The 23,222-nt window shown below is 39.4% G+C and overlaps 2 protein-coding genes across 6 annotated transcripts in view; one reads left to right on the forward strand and one right to left on the reverse strand.

The window, feature by feature from the left end:
• Window positions 1-11,107, reverse strand: part of LOC128758503 (protein diaphanous homolog 3-like) — a 69,154-nt gene extending 58,047 nt beyond the window's left edge. For 2 of the 4 annotated variants that reach the window (XM_053864493.1, XM_053864494.1), the window contains exons 1-8: window positions 10,615-11,107; window positions 7,126-7,158; window positions 6,709-6,891; window positions 5,904-6,008; window positions 5,206-5,336; window positions 2,074-2,148; window positions 1,883-1,952; window positions 158-294 (exon numbers count right to left, since the gene is read on the reverse strand). In XM_053864493.1, the coding sequence (XP_053720468.1) occupies window positions 158-294; window positions 1,883-1,952; window positions 2,074-2,148; window positions 5,206-5,336; window positions 5,904-6,008; window positions 6,709-6,891; window positions 7,126-7,158; window positions 10,615-10,728 (848 nt within the window). In that variant the 5' untranslated portion in view covers window positions 10,729-11,107. The remainder of the gene's footprint in view (window positions 1-157; window positions 295-1,882; window positions 1,953-2,073; window positions 2,149-5,205; window positions 5,337-5,903; window positions 6,009-6,708; window positions 6,892-7,125; window positions 7,159-10,614) is intronic. The other 2 variants (XM_053864492.1, XM_053864495.1) reach the window with 2 other exon arrangements.
• A 1,878-nt stretch (window positions 11,108-12,985) lies between these two features.
• On the forward strand, window positions 12,986-22,081 carry tdrd3 (tudor domain containing 3). Of its 2 annotated transcripts, none has more exons than XM_053866713.1 (13): window positions 12,986-13,222; window positions 14,265-14,349; window positions 14,435-14,500; window positions 14,941-15,101; window positions 15,987-16,128; window positions 16,281-16,352; window positions 16,884-17,030; window positions 17,652-17,804; window positions 18,879-19,056; window positions 19,253-19,384; window positions 19,619-20,550; window positions 20,843-20,968; window positions 21,043-22,081. In XM_053866713.1, exons 1-13 carry the CDS (start codon window positions 13,185-13,187, stop codon window positions 21,043-21,045), a joined length of 2,235 nt encoding a protein of 744 aa, XP_053722688.1. In that variant the 5' UTR covers window positions 12,986-13,184; the 3' UTR covers window positions 21,046-22,081. The 2 variants fall into 2 exon arrangements, with proteins under 2 accessions (XP_053722688.1, XP_053722687.1); XM_053866712.1 differs by having other exon boundaries at window positions 21,077-22,078.
• The last annotated feature ends 1,141 nt before the right edge of the window (window positions 22,082-23,222 follow it).

The raw sequence follows: 23,222 nt of genomic DNA on the forward strand, positions 1-23,222 counted from the left end.
GTAGTGTGGTTTCAATCAGTTCTGACAACAACAATAACCCATTCTGTAACATAATCAAAGCAGAAACACACGATAAAACTTGAAAGAAAACTTGATTTAAAAAGTAACAAAAGTAAGCTTTACAACAATCTCAAGAGAACACAGGACTCAAACGTACATGTTGTCTTCGCCAACAATGCAGATGGCAGACAGGAGCTTCACCACGTCAGTCATCATAGCAGGCTGGGAAGGATCAATGGCTCTTGCTAGCAGTCCAAGACTTCTATCTTCCCCAAGAATTCGGTCCAAGCCATACTGTCAAAACCAGAGTCACCTTAGCATTTTGTCATTGCTGAAATATTTTCTTTTAAATAAAGAGAGTCAAGTATGAGCAAAAACACGTTACAATTCGACAGTTGTCAACTGAACTTTTCCCATGTCTAAACCCTTACCCCAATGTCTAGTGATGTGGTACCTCAGGAGCCAGGAGACTCTCTGGGAGGGGAAATTCAATTTACAGCCATAACATGCAATACGGAAAAGTCCCCAACCATCAATATGTGCCGCTTACTCTCATGCGAGAGAAGAAGCTGAAAGAAAATGCATTTAACATTTACTGCGTTGATAACGGATATTTAGCTCTACGCTGAACCTACAGAAAAATGTTGCACGTGTAGGTATAATGTATGTTGTTGAAAAGGAATATAAAAGGTGTACTTCGACTCTCTTGACAGGTGATAAACATGCATTTTGGATCAAGCTGGTTTGAAAAGTTAAAGCTGTATCGACAGCTGGCAGGAAGCAGCTGTCTCCTTGGCATTTTGGGTACATCGTATCCCAAGATGCCTCTCCGGCGAGGGAGAGTTCTTGGTCGTTAGAGGGGCCGACGGGTAAACGCTAGCATCTGCCACCTGTTCAGCCAGAGGATGACAAGAGACACTATAACACAACGAGAAAGTGCAGCTGTACTTAGAACCCCGTTGGGTTTTAGTTCCACATCAAAAGATTTTTTTGGTAGCCCAAATATACATTTAACCCAGAGTGGAACTTAAAAAAAAAAAAGAGTCATAATGAATTCGTTTGGCTCAGTTTAATTTAGTTGGACTTTAGTTGGCTAAACTACATTACATGTGGTTAGATTTATTGGTACAATTCATGTTCAACCCTGTCGTTTATTGGCAACACATTTCATTTCTGTGCGATTTTAAATAGTAATAATCAATGCAAATTTTATCTGGATATTAAAATTGAAGACTCAATGACAGCTCATCAGTTGCAGAGAAGGTGAACTAGAACTAATGCTGTTCTAGTTCTAGTTATCGCTGATGTTTGGAATGATGTAACAGCCAAGTTCAGTGTGTTCCACTGAGCGAGGTTGGAGACAGAAATATCCACGACAGCTATTGTCACACAAGCCTTGTTCAGATTGAAGAAACTTCTTAATTGACACACACTTTGTTTGCAACTGGAAAACCCACAGGATGAAGAACAAACACAAATTGCTGAACATGTTTGTTTCTATTGCCATATTTCATGGATTTAAAACCTCTTCCAGTTGACGTTGGGGATGCCATCTAGGATTGCGCACTTGGGGAGGGTCAGGATTATCCAACTTTACGATTCGGAAATCCTCCATTGAGTGGCTAGAATATCTGAGAATATCTGACTTCCAAGACAATGCACGCTAAATCTACAGTCATGCCTTATAGCAAAATACATGAGTTTGCAAGCACAGTGTACAGTAATAAGTAAGTGTCATTTCACATAACTGGGCAATGAACAAACCTAAGCAGCCATTAACCTTTAAAACTGAGAAAAAAAAGAAGCTGTTTGCAGGATCAAATAGGAAGTTGAGTGAAATGTTCTATACACTGGTTAACGTTGGTCCCTCTTAGGCTTATACCTTGTTATTCATGAAGGCCTTCAGACACTGGACAACTTTATGTTGGTTTCTTTTGTCAATCTTTTCCTGCCTGCAGATAAAAAAAAAATTTAAGAACGAACAAACAAAGGTGTTAATTTCATAAGGAATGCAATATTAAAGTGATATTATAGCGTTCACATGAAAATAAAAACAGCAGAAGTGTAGCTTACTGTCTCTTGAACAGCAGTCTCTCCAGAATGTCCAGGAGCAGACCGAGACCCTCATGCCCAAAGCTCTGCACCCAACTGAAATAGCAAACATAAAATCAATAACTCAAAGAGATAAGACTGAAGGCAAAACTCAACAACTATATCCACGAAAAATAGAAGCCTTCAGCTGTAAGAAACAGTGCAATGTCAACTTGCTTGGGATCTTGGCAGCATCCCCTGAATACCGAATAAGATTTATTATCAAAATAATTCAAGAGAGAAGTGAATCATTCATTACACTACATGACTATCCTTGTGTTGTTAAATCACTGGATGTATACTACAATAAAACACACAAAATAAAAACAATTTATTCAAAGGTGTGGAGAGAACAACTAAATTTTCTTCACTCCATGGGTCGTAACTCGTCCACTTTCCTTAGTAGCATCAGTCTGTCAGTGGGAGAAATGTTATGATCTCACTTCCAAATAAAGTAACAAATCATAAGCATATTTTCAAACTCTTTTTAAATTATCTTATCATAATTACTGATCTAAAAGTGCCATGAGAGCAATAAAAACATGAAGATTTTGTTATTATAGCAATACCATCTATGGAAAACAACACTCAATATTATTAGAAAACAAAAAGGACTGCTTTTCCATCTCATTTCATCCCACCATTGCATGAACTCCAATAAAAATGCAGGCGAAAGCAGGCCTTAGCAAGAAATTGATTAGAGCAGGAGTAACGTGACAAACAATGTTGATAAAGATGTGTAAGGCGCCTGTGAATGCATCTAAAAAGAGAGGCTGTCATGTTTGAGCAAGAATTCAATTTAGCCCCCACTTCTCACCAGAATATGGTTTGGTCATTTTCGTAATAGAGTGAGGAGGACCAAGGTCTTGACAACAACTTCATTGAAATACATAGCGGGGCTGCAACGGCAGTCAGCTTTTTCATCAACATGAAGAAAGGTAAATACCAGAGGAAAATAATCAGTTGATCAATGGCAAAAACAACTGCAAAGGAAGGTTATGGGACCCACGCTCCCATGGTCTAAAGCTATTTGGAAAAACATTCACACAAAACGTGGAATGAAAGTCAGGAGGAGGGCACTGTGAACTTGAGCATCTCCTGGGTTTTACAGGTGCCAAATGACATTTTCCTACTTCGGCACGGCTTCCATTACATCAAAAATAATCTGTAAAGGTCAGCATCACCCCCTCGGACAATCAATAAGCATGATATTCTAAGTGCAGCCAGCAATTCAGTGTAATTCACAGAGGTTAAATATAATATTAAAAAATAAATCTTAGCCCAGCCACACACCCATCACTGCTTTAGCACCACAAGAGAGGGTGAAACAATATTAACGTTTCTATTGTGTACAAAAAATAATACTAATAAAAATATAAAAATCAGCTCACATGGGTCTAACACTGATATTTCACACTAATTGTTGTCAAATAATGACTTAACTACACTTTTCTTTTTCCCTCACGTTTTACATGTCATTGAATTTTCATCACACGGAACTGATATCCTTTTGAAAATGCCAAAAAAAAAAAAGAGCTCTAAGTTGAACAGAATAAATTTGTTTGAAACAGTCTTGAAGTATTTTGGAAATTCCCTCCCGCAGTGTTCATACATTAAAGTGTGAACAAATGAAATTTTTATTTCAGTCTGACGCCAATGTCTTTTCAAAATGACTCTCCTCGATCACAACACAAAAGCAAGAGGACCTTCCCCAGTCTCTGCCAACAAAACAAATGTACAAATGCTGGAAAAAAAAAATCATTAAAAATGCAGTGTGACATACAACGGAATAAAGAAATGTTTAAATAAGAGATGAGCATGCACTGGATTGTGCCTCACCAGAAGATTAAAGCAGGGTTTTAAACTTCGTCAACATTATGTTTATTTTTCTTTAGAGACCCATCCTAAATTGTGTTTTTTTTTCCTTTTTTTAAAGGTGTACCACCACTAAGAAAAAAAATCTCAACCATACAGCAGATGTAAAAAAATGATAATAATAATAATATTTGTCAAACAGTGCTGTACAAAACCTATTCCTTGTCCTCAAGCTTAAGTGAAAACAGTGGCCTAAAACATTCAGGCCAGTAATACAATATCAAAAAACAATTTCCACTCGGTGTGTCAGAACCATTCATCACAACCATTTAAAATAATTACATCCTGTAGCCTTTATGGTTTTGTGCACGAGAGTTTTGGCCTTTTTCAAAATGGAAAGGGAGAGCGAAATTGCTGATATGGGTGCGTTTATGGGAAGGTCAAATGGCAGAGCCAGGCGGACAAAGTAAATTCTGTTGCGATGGCTCCCATGAGAAAGGAATTGTTAGAAACATTCAAACATTTTTACGCATCAGTTCCAAATCAAACATTAGTTACTTGGCTTTTTTGATGTTCCTCCAATCGGTCAAATAATACAACCACAGACTGGTGGAGCAAGTGACATTTTATATTATAATATACCACTATCTCGCCACTTGTCAGTAGGGCAGTGGTCAGTACCTACAACCTACCTACTTAAAACCAACTGGATGTCCATTGCCTCTGACATTAGCTCTCGGGAAAAATTGAGTAATCATAGTTTATTTGTGTTTATGCACAACTTTGTTTTGTTAGGAGTGTAGTCAGTTTGTGACATAACCACTTACTGAGTTAGTTGCCATTTCAAATGTTTCTGAACAGAGGTGGGGTCCTCACAGGTTTGCAAAACTTGTCAGACGGTCAGGATCATTTTAGTGGTCCCCATCAATTGTTATGAAAATGCAGTATTCACCCTCTGGCTAGATGAAAAATGGCTATCTAAAAAGCAGCCAAATCAAATGAAAACGTGTGGCAGCTTAAGTACGGACTCAAAACACTCCTATTATCTCCAGCCCCCAAAAACGAGTTATTATAAAGAGTTACTCTGGTGTTAGATTTTCATCCCTGCTCATTAAAGCGTCACAGCATTTCACGTTTGGCCCTTGTACAAACCATTCATTTTTAATTCTTTAAATAGACCTATACACGCTGTTTAATGTAAACTGGTGTTATAATTTTTGCATAAAAAACGAAGTACTAACAGAACAGATAAAAACACATCCAAAATTCAAGAATATAAATAGCATGGACAATACCTACCTGACAGGATTGCTGGTAAGAGAGACTCGCAGGGAGTCAAGACAAGCAACAAGACGTTCATCCATTGCCCCAGACTTCAGCTCTGCCAGAAATTCTTGAGGAGAAATCTGGTGGCTGCTTCTTAAGCTTCCCTAAAATCAAAAAGAAACACAAAAAAAGGTACCATGGTAGACTGCACAACTTTAAAGAGGTTTCAGGGCACTTCCGTGACAAAAACATGGCTACAATATGCTTATTGTAACATCAACAATAAACATGCTATAACGCATCATCATTAGATCACTGTGCAGTTAAATCTCATGAAAGAGGTTCTAACAGTACTAACAACAGGGTGTAACTGTATCACAATAAAAACGTTCATGTGTGCATAAGAAGCAGACCCTGTGTACCAAAAATGGTCTGGGTTGGGTCGGTTACAGTACATTTCCAAATTTCAGCAGTAGAAATTCCCTTTTAGCATTGAACTACTCAATTCTTGAAATGAAATTAATAAATAAATAAAGGTTTATCCAAAGACCAAAGAAAGTTACCCTGTCCTGCTAATTAACTTTCCACATTTTAGTGGAGGTTTTTCTTTGCTGAACCAACTACTTTGATATTTAAAAATGAAAAGTGTAAGGTGCAAAAAAATGTGAAGGGCAAGGTTTTATTGAAAAAACCTTACTCTTCAAACTAACCACTTCCTAGTTCAAACTTACAGCTTTAGAAGCAGTACAAATATACTGAATAACCATTTCTCTCTTCGTGTTAAGGTCCTTGTCTCTCAACGGGGTCTTTTTGTCCTCATTCAGGTTCATATCCTCCTAATCAAAAGAAAAGAGAAAGAGAGAAAGAGCTTGAGATACACTTTCAGCTCAGAACATTTTTATCAGTCTGAAACAAGTAATAAGATTGACGCTTCTGAGTCCTTTGAATTCCAATGCATACAAACCACGCAAAGCAACATTAATGATTGCTCCAGAATATGAGTTCACCAATTCTCGAGCAGCCAGAATTGACCCTTCAGCTGTCTAGATTGTTGACTGAGATCAACTAACATCGAGACGAGAACACCAAAATTATTATTAAACGCACAATGATGGAAAACATGCATTGAATGTATTTATCGCACATGTACATTTATTCTTTTAAATTCTTTTTTAATGTTTTATCATGGATGTAAATGTTGCATCATAACCTTCTCTTTTCTCAGCTGCAAAAAGCAATCCTGACGAAAGGGTTCCTGAGATTAATATGTAATAACCCATGGCAGAGGCTCGCAGCGCCTGGATAACATCAAAAGCAAGTCCAGCATAACAGCAAATCCACCATCATTTCTTCCATACATAATTGGCTTAATCCCTATTCTTGGTGTATACGTTGGGGTTTTCCCCGGTGTTTTGGGTCTGTCACAATTCCAATTTCATATTGAAACAGTTCATGTCACGTGACAAATAAAAACTGGTTCCTTTCAACTAACTGTGGACTGATATCAAGCATATATCGGCGTTTTATTATACTCACCATCATCTTCTCAAACAAGGCCAAGATTTCCTTCTCCGAGGTGATCTTTGAAGAAAGATCTTCCACCTGTTGTGAGGTTGATGATGAAAACTTGGACCAATCCGCAGCGCTGTGCTCAGAATTCTGAAAAGGAGTCCGCTCCTTTTTGCTGCCTGGTATTCGTATACTGGCAAACCTGTCGAGCTGGTGAGACATCGGTGCATCAATTTAACAGCATATAGAATCACATATTGTTAAGGTTATTTGGTTATTTGGTATTTGCATTCACCAATGCACCCTAATAAAATTGAAAAAAAGTGTAAATGAGAAAGATATTAGTTGTGGGATGACCAAGGGTTAGGTGTTTTTGTTACTAATAAGACAGTCAGGAAAATAAGAGAACTTTAGCTTGATCACATGAGGCTTCCAAAATCTTACCACATCATCTGTTATATTTTTAAATGGAAGGTGCTGCAGGTAAACAGAAGAACAACAAAGAGAAATGAGAATCAGTTAGAGACAGTGAAATGCCTTCAGGAATACAGCTCTGATTAGTATTATACAAGTTCTGAAATCACGATTTTATTAAAGTCATATCTTAGACTTCATGTGCAGTGATCATCCCCAAATTGTATCATGGTGCCACATGTTGTGAGTTCAGCGTGTTTTTGACTGCGAGAATCCCTCTGGCTTGTGCTTAACTTGAGGCTAATGCAACTTTCAGAGACATACAGCGATTTAAAAGACTAGTGGGAAATGTAGTTTTCCAACATAACTTGATCAGTGGAATACAGTAACTTGATTTAAAAAAAATCATCCTTTAAGTGATGTCTGAAAAGACAAACAAATTTGGAATGTAAGTATTCTGTGTTTAAATCAAACACAGGAAGAAGAGAAAACTACAAATTGATTGGGACAAAAAGAGAAGAAATACATCCCTCTATAAATGTGAAGAGTCGTTTATGACCATAAGAAAGTGCCTTGTGTCAGAGCAGGTAATTCAGCAGATGTATTTTTGTCAACGCTTGCTATATACATTTGTCCAGAACAAATCATTTCCTTCATTTTATAAACTAATCTAATAATAAAGTAATTAAAACCAGCAAATCCCCTTGCAAATACGGAAATATTCTGCTGGTGGAAAAGTCAATATAAAGGATTAAACTGAAACAATCACCCTGCTAAATATTGTCTTACCTTTTGCCATGTTGGCTGGTTACGAATGATCAGTTATTTTTGCACTATTAAGCATCTAAAACTGCCAGTGAAATCGTGTTTGCACAAGCTAACATCTCCTGAAGCCTTGAGAGATAGAGGTTGCTGATCCCCAGTTTCCTCTCCAGGCATATGTATGATGTGCATGCTCCTTTGTGGTGCACACATCCCTGTTTATTGAGCTGGCAGCTCGCCTGTGGGTCCACAGCAAACGGGCACGTTACAAAATAATGAGATGATTTTTTTTTAGCTTATTAACTTTGCTTCTGTAAAAGTTGCTAAAGGTCCAATCTCAAGACAATTCTGAGGGTTATTGTGCTGGAACCTTGTTTTAGCTCGAACTATGTAAAGGTTGATTTCACAGTCTCTGATAAAAATCGTGTTACTTGCAAATTGAAATACGGGAAAAAAAGAGAAAAAAACTGAAAATAAGGCACTCAGGCGTGGGGGGGGGAAATGAATATAATTAAAAATCTTACAGCAAGCTGACCTTCAACCTCAACCATCAACCGCCACCGCCCTGTTTGGTGCCTTGAAAAAAACTCTAGTTGATTGTCTGTTTAACAAACTCATGACAGCCCAGAAGACATTTGGTATTTGGCCTGTTGTCAATTAACCGGAAACAACTGCAAACGGACTTCATAAAACGTGTTTAATTTGTTGTTTCCTTTATGCGATCAAGGTGTTACCAAGCCAAACTGTCAAAGCATAGACCTAATAAGCAATGAGAAGTCAATAAACAAACGTTTAACTTTCCAACAGCTGTCAAAAATAGGTTGTGGATCACAGTGCAGATGATCAATCCTCTCCAGAGGTATAAACATTAAATTGGCTAGACTATAGCAGCTTGTCAAAATACCATCCTATTATGAGAATTCTGACACATACATCATAAATAATTCCTTTTGATGAAGTGCGCAACAGTATATAATGACATTTACTCATGTCAGACCAAAAACATTTAGTGTATCTCCACAAATCATCCCATGAGAGCATAGATATACGTACAAAGAGTCAGGACAGGAAAACCTAGTCATGTGGTTTATAGGGCTGCAGCTTCTTTAATGTGCATATTTTATACCTAAGGTTAGAGGTAGAGGCATCATGGAGAAGTGTAGAAGTATAACAAGGAACAAGAAAAAATGTATTAAATAAAATTCTCATTTGAGTGGCACTTACTATTTGACGATTTAACATTAGAGACACTATCTTCCGACCTGACTGTTTCTTAAAAATATATAATCTTGGCTGTTTCTAAAATCCAAACAAACACTGACATTTTCAACTAACAGAAAAGTGTAAAACGTCAATCTGTTTATATATTCGTGAAGCGGTGGGAGTGACCTTTCAAGAAAGAAACGCAAATTGCTTCTCATTTCTCCACAAGCAGCGCATTTTATCTTTACTACAGTGCATAACATAAAGTCACGGTACTTTTCACTTTGATGTGTATTGTTCAGATGACGTCCTGCGTCAGTAAAAATCAAGTGATCAACCACTGCAGTCCGACAAAACCAGTCTAAATTTGACTGCAACTTCATCAGCTACTTGTCTTTTCTACATAACTATAAGACAATCTATGCTTTTTTTTTACTTTTAGATACAAGGCTTATTGTTTATGCAGAACTGTGACATGCAGTTATTTTTTAATAAGCTGCAGTGAGACTGACTGCCTCTTGACTTAAAAAAAAGAAAAAGAAAAGGCACCAGTGAAGGCACTAGACAGATCAGGGCATGGATAGTTGACGGAAGAGCATGGATTAGGATACAAGATAAACCCTGTGCTAATTTTAACTTTTCATTTTCAACAGTCAAAACAAAAACAACTGTGAAGGTGACTTTTCTTGCATGATAATCACCAATAATGGAAAAAGTCACACTTGACTCATCTGTCTTCCCCCTTTGCATCATAACAGGAATTTTAGATAAGCCAGCATTGTGCCAACTCTGTCAGTAGGAGAGATGATTATAGTGACTTGCATTGAAACTAATCTTAGATTATAGCTTGCTTTAGATTTGAGACATATGCATGGATCAGCCCTGCAATTGCTCGGCAGGCCTATAAAAAAGATCCACGACTTGCCTGCTGTTTCGGCGTCTGGTTATGACAGTTAATTGAAGGAAATATTTAAGCCATCAACACAACAAATGAATCAATTCTGATATCAGAAAAGCAGGATCATAAGACAATAACTTCAAAAGTTAACTCTGATATATTTCAAGTAATTAGGATTGAACTGGAATCATAATTGTCTTTATTACAAGTTAATCACAGCTTAATTGATGTTTTGAGTGAGAGGTTTAAAATATGACCTCTCAAAAGCAGTGCCCTCTCTTTGGGACAACAAGCAAACAGCACCACTCATAAGCAACAAAGTCAGCAATCCCTGGAATAATCCAAGTAAAGCAATAATGGCTGTGTCAGGTGCATCCTATGTGTGCCACTGGATTACTAGAAGGGGAATTGGTCAGTCCTCCAGTGGATGTGGCCTAGCAAGTTTGTAACCAGACACCCTAGGTGTGCACCACCTTTTATATGACTTCTGGACTTCAGTAATCCATAACATTGCCATATTTGAGATTGACTCTTGACCGATGGTAGATCAAATCACACTCTATCTGATAGCTTTGGTTCACTTTGCAGAACAAAACGAGTCAAATGTAGAGTGCCAACTCACACACTTCACTTGAATCTCGGCTGGTCATACTTACAAACTTTGGCTTGCGAATTCCATCGTCATAGTGCGAACCGTGGTGGGAAGAAATGCCCTTCTTCTTGTAAGCTTTGCTCGACATGGAGTCCAACCGCTGGCCGTAGGTGTCCATGTTGTTTGAAAAGACGTGACAAGCGATCGGTGCTGACGTTGACACACTGTCTGAAACATTAACACCTGAACAAGAGTTGGGAGTTCTTTACAAAGTCGCCATAGACAGATCGCGAACACTGGTCTACCACACGCAGATAATATATGAGTAACAATACACGACTTTACCGAAGGTTGGTACTGTCGTTCACGGGAGGCTTCGACTCAGCTAATCCAATTAATAAGATTGTCACGTAACGCGTAAGTTACCATAGGTCCGCGAAACCAGTTGCCTTTAGACACCTTCTTCCTGTGGGAAAGCATACGTGTCTCCTTCAAGCGAAACACGAATATTTTGCAGCTAATATCATACCGGAACACATTTGACAAGTTCGTTTGACAATACCCGCGCAGTGACGTTTCCAAATGCGCGTTTAATCTAGCCAATAGCGGCGGCTGTTTGGGGTGGTTAACCCACGATTGGTTGTATTGGTACTGTTTACAAACATAACGGTATTTGGTTGGCCGACAAGGCTGTCCGTCATATGACGTCAACGAGCGTCATTCATTTTGAGGTCTCGCAGTGTCTACCGATGGGCAGCGACTAGTCATGAGCCATCGAAGAAGAATGTTGTACGTTAGTGAGCGACAGCGATTGAGTACCGTGTAGTTTTACTCCTGGATGTCGCCATGATTCATGGCGAGAATTAAAAAAGAATTAAATCACCATCACAATGTTAATCCACTTCCTGGTATATGCCCCAAACCCAGACTGCTGTTGATGTTAAGGAACAGCAACTTTGTGAAACAGAACAGTCTGGACTGAGACTTATTGTTTGTAGGAGTCCTCACATTCTGGAGGCCACGGGTGGCACATCTTCCTACAGCTGCTCTGTACTGAACCTTGTTGGGTGCCCACATAGTGTTATTCAATATCCCCTCAGGAAAAAATAAAAAATAAAATAAAATCTCTCAACCTCTGGAGGCACTGGAGAAGTCTGAGTAAATGATCCCAAAAGAGTTCTGTGCCTTCCATAGGAGGCAATTGATCTGGCCTAATGTAGTAGCCAAATCTGGCATGGAGAATTTCTACTATGAGGATGTATACTGTATATTGAAGAATCTGGAGTGGAGATGGATAGCATTGACCCATTTCATGAGTTTTATAGAGTTTTATTGCTTTTGCACGTCACAGCAACCAAACATCACAAATCATGATTGAGGTTTTCATGGAGCATAAATTCCAACTGCACTGATAGTTAAGGATCTTCTACATCCAAGGCGCCAAGAAGACAGAAGATATACATTCCAGCTACAAATGTTAGTAAATTCAATTCCATGTTGTTGTTGTTTTCTCATGTTACTTTAATGTTCTAATTAATAATGACATTATTATTGACCTTATTAAAATGTTAACTATTGCACTCAAGGGAGTTAATATTTTTCATATTTTTATATTACCGGTGACTGACTGTGCTCCTTCAAAATACAAGGAAACTACAGATATAAAGGCTTAGATGAGACATTTATCAAAGTTAATCTCAGGTTTTAGTAAAACAGCTAGATGTGGTCGAACACCTAAATGCTTTGTCTATGCATGGAAAGTCATTTCAACGGAAGACAGAGGTTTCACTTTAGTGTGCAGATACTGCCATCTTGGGGTTAAAATCTAAAATGACATATATTTCATAGTAGATGTTCAACAGCATTTACGCAGACTCACTGAGTCCACGCTGCGGTCGAAACACTGAATTTATTTTCTTATGACATTTTTGTTGTCGGTTTTATTGTTATTCCTCAATATAAACAGCAAGTTCCAAAAGCATTTTAATCTATTTGCATTTAGTTCAATATTATTATATTTCCCTTCAATTTTCCTGTATGCTTTATCTATACATAATGGTTTGGTTATTATTGTTTGCCCAACGATTCGTTTTAAAGTGTCAATTGGACGACAGATGACAATTGACATTTTGATCAATTTAACAAAAATGGCAGAAAACACAATTTAAGTGATTTGATTTGATTATTGTACTGAAGATTTAGTCATTATAATTAATAATGTTTTAACATAATTAAACGGTTTACACTTTCTTGAGGAGAAGGGTCTCTTTCTCATAGAAAGAGAGCGAGTTTATTGTAAATAACAATTTACTTATTGTGGATGTAGCTCATTGTTATACGGAATAAAGTCTGCCTTTTGCAGAATTATGTTTGTGTCGTCACGTTGGCCAGTTAAAAGAGAGGCAAAGGCGAATTTTGTCCTCTGCGACGTTCCGTACTGTCTGAGCGAGTATTTGCTTTACGTCAAGTGTGAGTTTTACGGCCGTACTATTGTGATCGTCAAATACTAATAATAGCCAGCAATATCGTTTTCAAAAATATGAACAATCGCGTTCGCTTGCCGAATTATCAATGAAGTAATCAACTGCTAGAAATAATCGTGGAATCTCTTACACCTCTATACCGGGAGCAACGATGACTGGCTTGAGTGATTCTTTGAAAAACGAAGGCTGGTAGGTAGCACTATTGCTAACTTCGGTTAGCCTCGTGAAATAACTTCGCAAACTTAACCTTGTTTTTTTTTATTATGGAAGCATGGGATGAACATAGATTTGTATGTGCACGGATTTAGTCAATGATAGAATATGATGTCCGTTCTTGAACGTTGTTGAAGATATAGATGATGGAGATGCACGTTGTCGTTAGCGAGTTCTTGCTCGTCCTATTGTAACTTTGGCACCTGCCACCTCATGTTGCAGCAAGTGTGCGTGTTTTGCTTTTCGTCTCCCCCGATAGTTCTGCGAGATTTAGATTCAGATCCATCCGTTTTGTACCTCACCAAGCATACGTCCACGCGCATAGACAGCGACCCTCTCTACTTGACTGTAGGTTGTTAAAACAAGGAATATTAAAACAAAGGCCGAGCTCTCATTCTCAGTCACATGCTAGAGTTATACCTGCGCTACTGAAAGTAAAGGCTTGAAGCAGCTGCACTGACCAAACAAAATGTCACCTCTGAGTTGTATATCATCATAATATTCCTCATCTCTGAGATAAGTAAAGAATATTTTTCGGTATGTTAAAGTCAGTGCATTAACTCATTAACATTAGTTCCAGTGTTAAACGTATCGCAACATTAGTTATAAGCAAGAGTTTCATGAAACCTTATCCCCTAAGCTCAGCAGGTGGCGCTCTCAGTTTAAAAATTATTTGAGGTTTCATTCAACTGCTGTTCAAAGCCAAAGATGAAAGAACTGTCATCTACTGACCTCTGGAAATGGGGACACCATCCCTTGGAGATGCACATTAAAGACTCTCTGAACAACAGTAGTGGGCTAAAGATATGCTGGGCAAATAGAATAAACAAGAAAATGGGCAGTCAGATTCATATTTTGACAGGCACACCTACATTCCACTGCGTCCCTCAAAGGTGCTGGTGGTGACCTTTCAGTTTGACGGATCAGAGATGAAACATGTTACTAAATACATTTATGGATCGTACTACTTCGCCGGCAATAACGCTTTCATGTTTTTTTTATGCCTTCAATTCCACAGGTACCTCAGTGATGAAGGCATTACAGAACTAAAAGGGTCTGCTGAGAAGCTTACACACAATGACATTATTCGCATTGCACTTGATGTGAGTCAAATCTATATAATTCTTGTATAATTAAAAAATGATCTACTTCATACTTGTTACATTAATTCTGAACTGTTTTTTACAGAGTGATCTGAAACTTATCGGTAGAAAGTTCCTCCCCTCTGACATCAATGGTGGAAAGATTGAGAAAGTAAGTGCTGTAGATTCTCATTCAGCTGTTTCATGCTACATGGATTGGATATATCTGATGATGACTTGGGCGTTGTTCGTCGAGTAATGGTGCGTCCAATACGTTACTGTCAATGTTATCTCGTCTCTCCATGTAATGCAATTCTGCAAAGCGCCACTAGATGGCCTTAGTATTCTACCGTTAATGGCGGACATATCATTTTGCAGCCACCTGGTTTACTTTTTACCTGAAACCATTGATCCCTTTTGTTTACAGCTTTCATTCAAAACAGTTTTTATTTTAATAAATTATTATCCTTATTCATATTAGCTCTGTTTTGCTGTAGATCAAATGGATTTATGAAATGAACTTACTATATTCCAGCAGCTGCCCAAGTTTTATGTTGATTTTCACTTTTTAGTGTCGTGATTTTTTTTCATTTGTCAATTATTTCTTGCAAGGTGGATGGTCCATGTGTTCTGCAGCTGCAGAAAATGAGGAACGTCTCGGCACCCAAAGACAACGAGGAATGCAAGGCTGCCCCTAGGATGCTGCGTCTGCAGATGACAGACGGACATGTCAACTGTGTTGGGTTGGAGTTTCGGCATCTGTCAAAAATCAGGTGTGGAACTGCTTTTAAAATGTTCTGCGCAATTGCTTGTGCTTGATGTTTGGTATGTTCCAAAACATAATTGCGACCCGCAGCCTGGGCCGACCACCTGCCTCAATTTTACCTTAATCTGCAGTTTCCACCGTTGTGGCAGCTGATCTAACAATCCTCTGCCTTAATTACGTCTCCAGCCCAGCAACGGTGGCCTTGGTGACTGCTACCATGGTGACCAGCCGGTCTGTACAGGTGGAGCGGCCAGAATGAGAGCCTTAACTTCCTGATGGGAAGAGAGGCCATGAAAAGAACAAATCCCCTCTTTATGTGCGACACATATGCACGCGTGCAAACGGACACACTCGGACACGATAGTGACAGCGGTGGTTAAAGCCACCTCTTAAATGCGTGAGAGATACGTGTCACATGGAAAAGATTGAGATGGATGATGGGAATGTGGCTTGTCCAATCATCCTGGCTGTGTGTTCAAATGATATGAACTTTTATGTCAGCTGCTATCATGAGGGACCCAGAGGTTTGGCACAAAACCCCTAATTGTTGCATCCGGCATCAGTAGCTGGAAATCCCTCTAAGTCCCTTCGCTTTCCTAATGAATGATGCAGAGGCCTTATCAGGCCTGATGAGATAGAGGGGCTTTTAATTTACCAGGAGGATGGGTGAGCAGCTGGGATTATTAATAGTCTCTCCTAGTCTTCCCATGCATCCCCTGGCACTGCTCCATATCACTTATATAGAGATTTGGGTGAGGCAGCAGGCTGTGGGGCCTAGTACAGGTACTTTAAATTTGTAGCAGCTTCAAATGTTTTCAATCCTTGTCTTTGGTTCAGTCAGCCGAGTTAAATAATCCTCCAATAATGTCTGTGATTTATGCTTGCTTTTCAGTCTTGATACCCCCCCAGGGACAAAAGTAAAACTGCTTGGTACAATCCTGGTTAAAAATGGTTTTTTGCTGCTGGATGACACAAAAATATCTGTTCTTGGAGGAGAAGTTGATCACATGGTGGAGAAATGGGAACTGCAGCGGGTAAGAGTGGCCAAGAACTACCTCGTTTTGCTTTGAGAGTGTAAAAACAAATTAACTTTGAATGAGAGTTTAAAGCCATCCTTAGTCTCTCATCTCTCCCTTGTTGGGGTTCTGTCTCTGAATCACCATTAAGTGTCAATATGATCCCGCAGAGACTGGCCAAACACAACAGAAATAACATCGGAGCTGAAGGTGGGCCTCCTCCTTTTGTGCCGTTCGGTCAGGTGAGCGTATAACACTCCATATGTCTCTCAGTACTTCTCTGAAATAGAAGACTGTGAAAAACAGATGCCAAGTGAAATTCAATATGTTAAAAATGTATGAGCTAGCAGACTAGTGCAAAGGCGTCTCAAGATAAAGAGGATATTTCAATAATATTAACCTCAGTCTCTTTTAAGAAGGCCTCAATGCTCACGCCTTATTGGTATAGTCATTGGTTTATTGTATAGTTAAAAAAGTTTTTTGTGATGTACTGGTTGGATTTCTTACGACATGTGTGAAGCTGATGTTGTGTTAATTTAATGATTAATTCTTCTGGTTAATGTCGCTTTGCGGCTGCGTCTCCAATAGTCTAGTTGCTGTGTTTTCACAATTGTGCCATTGTACTTTTTATTAGTCCTCCATTCCACTTTGAGGTTATTGAACCAAAGTGACACTTTACAGCGGCCTAACTTGCTCAACGGCACTGTTAAATTGTTTTTTTTTATGGCCGACTAAACTGTTATGGTTTACTTTCTTTTATCGCCTATTTACAGAGGTGTGCGCAAAATGAAGTAAATAGCTGTGAACTGGACAAACGAAAAACCCTGCAAGCTGTGAATGTGGTCAAGACTGCGGATGAAAACGATGAGTTTGAGAAACAACGGACTGCTGCTATTGCAGAGGTGGCCAAGAGTAAAGATGTAAGTAACCTCTGAATGTTTTTTTTTCTCTCTCCTTTTCGGGTGAATATTACAAATTACTGTACAGATGACATGTTATTCTAAGATTTACAGTATGTGCAAGTATGTGTGGGCTGTTTGAGATTTTGAAATAGCTACTAAATGTTTCTTTGAATTATGTTATTACACTTTTAGTCCATGTTAAGTGAATTAATTTGCGATTGTTAGAAAGAGCTTTTGATGTTAATGATACGTTTTTACTCACAATGAAAATGCGTGGGTAGACTTTGAAGCTAGGAAGCTACTTACTCATTTTTTTCCTGCAATTGTTTTAAATTTAAATAATTACCTTTGTAGTAGGAAGCTCAGTGACACAGTGGTTGCTGCTGCTCACAGTGAAAGGGTCTCAGGTTTAAAACCAGCTTAGTATGCATGGCCTTTCTATGTAGTCCAAATGATTCCGGGAGGTTCCACTGGCCACTCTGGTTTCCTCCCACGGTGCAAAAAGTAGTTCTTTGCTTGCTTCCACAATTCGTCCAATCAAAACTGTGTACTTAAAAGTTTTGTCTTGCTGCACTCGTGATTGTTTTCTCTTCCCACGCTTTCGTATTGATTTTTGTGTTGTTTAACTCTTCTTGTTAGGGGCCACGCACGTTCGGAGGAGGTGGAAACGCAGGAAAGAATTTATCCGGTGGTGTCTCTTCCTCTCACGGACGAGGCTCATACCACAACAGGAGGCGAGAAGACAGAGTTGAGAGGAGTGATCCAAAACAAGATGGAAATTACCGTGAACTGGTTCGCTTTGTTTTTGCCAATTCAAAACAGAATTGTTTTATATTCTAATGGATTGATCTCATTTACGCTGGACTATTAAGGTGAAATTTATGGTGCACTAAATAGAGGCAATTGACACTTGGTTTCTACTAGGGTTGGGCGATCGTACATGATATATCTCCACGATGACAATTCTGCATCTCACGATAAATTCGATAAACACGCAGCTCAATCGCTGCATTGGACTTGCATACATGAACATGACGAGACCCTGATGGCGCGCTGCGCTCTCCACGACCCGGCGTCAGTTAGGGACCATCGACAAATTCTAAAGCGGTTAAAGTATTAGTGAAATCTTCAACAAGGCATTGAGAAACAACCACTTTAGGAGAAAGAATTGTGAAAAGGTTTTTCATCACACTAGGCAAGGCAAGACACTGACAGTTCATATAATGATTTCGAGAATAGAATATGACTAAATGATCATTTATTCTCATTATATCTAATATTTTTTCAACAGTATATTCCTCGGAAATGTGTCCTTTCAACTGTTAAGAGACATGAGATACAGCAGACAGACGGCTCAATTTAACCCCTAAATAAAGCTGGCAGAGCAGTCTGTCAGACATGAGTGGGTTCTACGCAAGATGTGAAACATTGAATATCTCATCTCTACACTTAGTTAACTATTATATCCAAGCATAAACAAATAATGATTTTGGAGACAAACTGCACTAATAATCTTTATCATAAAACAGTTTCAAGAGAGGCTGTCGTATGTCCAACACATGGAATAGAATGAAAATGTATTTATCGTGATAATGTCTTCTGTCCACATCGCCCATCCCTAATTTCAACCAGCCAACTTTGATTTGAAGTCAGTCAAGTTGTATGACCATAATATTTCCATTTGTTTATGTAAGGAATGTTGTGTGTACAGCTCCAATGCACACTGCAGGAGAAGTGCAGGAAAGACATACACACTTGTATTTAGCTAATAAACATGCATAGCACATCACTACTACAAAAGATATGTGCACTAACGCCTCCACTGGTGCCTTGATGCTTTTTTGAACATATAGTTTAATGATGCAGGTGGATGAACGAGCTCTGAGGGACATCATGGAGATGGGCTTTAACAAGGAGGCTGCTCGTCAAGCGTTGATGGCAAATAACAACGACCTTGAGGCTGCGTTGAACAGCCTCCTGGTGGGATCTTTCGGAGGCAACTCTGGCCCTTCGGTTGCTGAGTCCACGCGGCCACCTCCAAGAGGTCAGGAAATACACACATATTCACACACAGAAGTTTGTCCTATAAGGAGAGTCTCTTAAATATGTGGTGTCAAAAACATTTTGTCGGCACAAAGGGATTTTTAAATCCTAATTTTAGTTGTGCAAATATGGTGATGTCAGCCTCATTTGTGAATATCTCACCTGTTCATTTTGCGCACATGTTTTTGATCACTCAGGGAGAGGTAAAGGACGGGGCAGGTCCAGACGAAATGATGAGGAGGAAGAGGGAGGAGCAGGAGGAAGGCCATCTGGACCAAGCACCCTATTTGATTTTCTGGAGTCCAAAATGGGCTCTTTCTCTATTGACGGTAATAAGTCATTTGATTATTTTTTCTTTCTTTTCTTTTTTTTTATTTACAGTAATAATAATAATAATAATGATTTTAGAGTGAATTCACTCTTAAACAGAATATAACCTATTTCTTGCATTTTATTTATGTTCTGCTTTCTATTATTGATGTGCTGCTTCTGTCACCCCGTTCTACTTATCTCTCTCTCTCTCTCTCTCTCTCTCTCTATTTAATTATTACTTCCATCCCTAGAACCAAAGATTCCTTCTGGAAATGATGAGAGAAAACCCAATTTCAACTCAAATTATTTCTCCAAAGATACGCTTCAGTCCAAATTCTCCAGCCAACCTGATCATAGGCAGCAAAAGAATGACCGTCCACCTCGCTTTAGTAGGGACTCTGACTTTCCAAGGCCAGGCCAGGAGGGTCCTTCTAACTTCCACGGTTCAACACAAGCCCAGCAGTGGAGGAGCCAAGAGAGATGGTCGTGTGGACCGTCTGACAGACTGCACAATGAAAGAAGGGAGATGCGAGAAGAGCAGACTTTTCCCTCATCGTTACCATCCACTTTGAGAAATTTCAAAGAACCTGAGCCTTCGTTGGAGCTCAGTGGATCTTTCTACCAGCGTCCGCGGAATGAAGATCGAGGTGGGGGACCCACTGCAGGATCGTTTAATAGGAGAGGGCAGAGGGACAATGCTCCCAGTCATCCATCAAAAACTCCCCGTGGCTCTGGAAATAACCTGGACAGTAAAGGACCAAGACATATTGACAATACACCTGAAGATCCAAGCTCCAACAGGAAAAGAGGAAAGAATCATCAAATTGATCAAATTGACAGCCAAAGGGAAAGTGGTCCTTCCAGGTTTAGCTCACGGGGAGAACATTTTGGCCGCTCCAATCTCTCAGAAACAACACAAGGCTCTCAGTTGTCAACAGGTAACCCATGTTTCCTCAATGGAGATGTAGAACCAAAGAGAACTGGACCTATCAAGCCAGCATTATCTGCTCCACCCAGTAGAGAGCAATCGTTTAGGAAGAACACTCCCAATAATCCAGGACCAAAGAAAAGGTCTGGACAAGGCAAAGGTCAAGGTTCAAGAGGACCAGAAAAAAGTCAAGTTATGGATCAGACTTGGAAACCTGGTGACCAGTGCCTGGCTTTATACTGGGAAGACAGCAAGGTACGTCATACCGTGTATTGTTAAAGACAATATTTATTTGGGTTATTTCCAAAGAAAATAATGAAATAGGATGCATTTAAGTAATCTCTCAAATGACACAATTGTCCTGGGGTGACACATATTAAAGAGGTGTCAAATGCTTCCCACTTGCTGAAGTCTTGTTTTGACACTGAATTCCCTGAAATGATATTGTGTGGGGTTGGTTTTTCACATTTATATTAAATCGCTTGCTCTACTGTTAAATATATTGGAAAATAAGATGTTCATTACTGTCTTTTTTTTTTTTGCCAAGTTCTACCCTGCCAGAATAGATGCTGTGCATCCGTCAGGCTCTACAGCTGTGGTCGTGTTCAGTGACTATGGGAACTGTGAAGAAGTGTTGTTGCATAATATCAAACCAGTTTCTGCCGGCGTCATGGTGAGAACTGCCTTCTTCTTTATGTCGCCATTATCTTTTCAAAAATACCTCAAATGATTTCTGATCACCCACAGTAACATCACAACCATATCAAATGTAAACTGGCAGGAGGAAGATGACGGGTACTATGACAGTTCGCTAGAGTTCCGCCGCGGAGGAGACGGACAGCCACGACGAACAAGACCCACTCAGCAGTATTACCAGCCACCCAGGGCACGAGATTGACATCCTCCCTGAGACCGCTGTGGTAATATTATTGTGTTTTTCCCTACAAAGTAAAATCTCATTGGTAACTGCCAGTGTGAAAAAAAAAAAATATACATAGGACATATGCCCTGAACAAGCCTGACGGGGAACTAAAATATTTCAAGAATCACATTTTTACTGTGATTAGAATATTAAACACTAATTTGGCTGCTACACAAACATGCATTGATGCAAATTTTACTTTTGCATTGTAAACTGTACTAGACAGCCGCTTGTTGGGTCTTGACAACTGATTCATGTTTTTATTGTGGAAATACATTTTCTTACAATGAATTTACTTTTTCTCTGTGATGAATAAAACGGCTCTTTCACATGTCTGCTACCGTTTTGTTTAATAAAATGAAACTGCGGCGTGTTACACCTTGAATCTCAAACCTCTTCTGCGTACTTCCACTCAAGGCAGACTGTTTTTCACGATGCTTTTTGAAACACGCACGAACAAAGAAGGCCCTGTGATGAGCTTTGAATGACATAAACAGAGCTCCACGAGGGGATTTGTTTTGTGCATTTTTCATCATAGCAAAGTGATCATGTTTACACAGGGAGACGCCATGTGGCTGCTTATACTTGTAGATTAATGTACCAACCCAATTCCGACATACATCGTGATGTTAAGAACTGCTGCCAGCATCAGTCCATGAAGACGCTCACTGCCCTTCACCGCTGCACATAAAAGGCTTAGCGGCTAATCCTTGATGCTGTCTTATTCCTGACCTGACCAGCTGACCACATCCGTTGTTCATTGTCTACCTGGCAAGCTGCGCTTACTGCAGGAAATCCCGGTGGGTATGTGCAGGACAAAGCTGCTTGTCACAGAGACGGACACTACCACTTTAGACACTTTTAGACACAACTCTTTTTGCAGGAGTTTCAAGGCTTTTTCAGCATCCTTGATACATTGATTTTATATAGCCATTTTGCTTGTTGTATTAATCTGTATCATAGTTTAATAACCAAACTAAAACGCATACCATATTTACTCATGATTGAGTTCTCACTCATACGCCGCGTCCTTTCATCTGGCAGCTCGCTTCCCCACGTGAGTCCACTGAGGCACCAGGAGTCCGAAGCCAGCCGCCCATGCTCATTTGTCTAGTTCTCTGAAGCAAATCCAGAGCGAAACACAATCTCTTCCCCCTGTAACAGAGATGGTTACACTGCAAAGATATCATTTTGCACAATACAAAAGAAACCTTTCTTCAAGCACTGCATACACATGCACTGCTGTCCAAGCTGTTTATGTAGCCGTGCGGTGGCGGAGACGGGTTTTACACATCGAGAAATAATCTCCACCTGAGCTCAGATTTCACGCTCTAGGAGACTGATGGACAATGCTGAAGGGTTCAATGGAGAGGTCGCAGGGCTATTCTAGATCTTTAGTCCAGAGGATTTGCTTTATTTTCCAAAAGAGCTGCCAAGCCACTATAGATAAATAATAAATGGCCGTCTAATATGGAAACCTATCTGTTGGAGAGGAACTGAAAGTGAATCAGTTAACAGCATTGATGACAGTGGGAATACAGCTCATGCGCCAGATAATCATTTCTTCAACTCGGGGTGGGTTTTTTTTCTGCATAAGCCCCAATTTCTTTAGCGTGTGTAGAGGTGTTAAATGTTAAGCCAGAGTCAAATTTGATTCAGTGGGCCTTTGGTCCTTGATTCAATAATGGCAGTTCCTGCAAATATGTGGCCGCAAGATGAATTTGTTTGAGATTTGAAAGGTCTTTCCTCTGAAGCCAAGAAATCTCATTAACCTGTGGTACTTCTGCTGGACAAATATCTCAATATATTTACAAGGCCTCGTTTCTGAATTTAATGAGGGGAATTGTATGTGAAGAAGATTTAAGGATGTAAAGTGTGATGTCCCTTGTGAATAACAGAAACAAGACTGATAAAACTCTGTTTAATGTCACAATATGGACGATTAAATACCAAGAAAGTTCAATTCATGAAGTGCATATCCACTATGACGTGATCTTCCGTCCTG

Source organism: Synchiropus splendidus, chromosome 5 (assembly GCF_027744825.2).
Source record: "Synchiropus splendidus isolate RoL2022-P1 chromosome 5, RoL_Sspl_1.0, whole genome shotgun sequence".
Classification (NCBI taxonomy): Eukaryota; Metazoa; Chordata; class Actinopteri; order Syngnathiformes; family Callionymidae; genus Synchiropus; species Synchiropus splendidus.

Excerpts from the sequence above, each read along its gene's own strand:
- tdrd3 (XM_053866712.1), top strand. The coding sequence starts at position 13,185 with ATGACTGGCTTGAGTGATTCTTTGAAAAACGAAGGCTG. Across the intron at positions 17,031-17,651 it reads AGGTGGCCAAGAGTAAAGAT|GGGCCACGCACGTTCGGAGG; the intron begins GTAAGTAACCTC and ends TCTTCTTGTTAG. Across the intron at positions 20,551-20,842 it reads TATACTGGGAAGACAGCAAG|TTCTACCCTGCCAGAATAGA; the intron begins GTACGTCATACC and ends TTTTTTGCCAAG.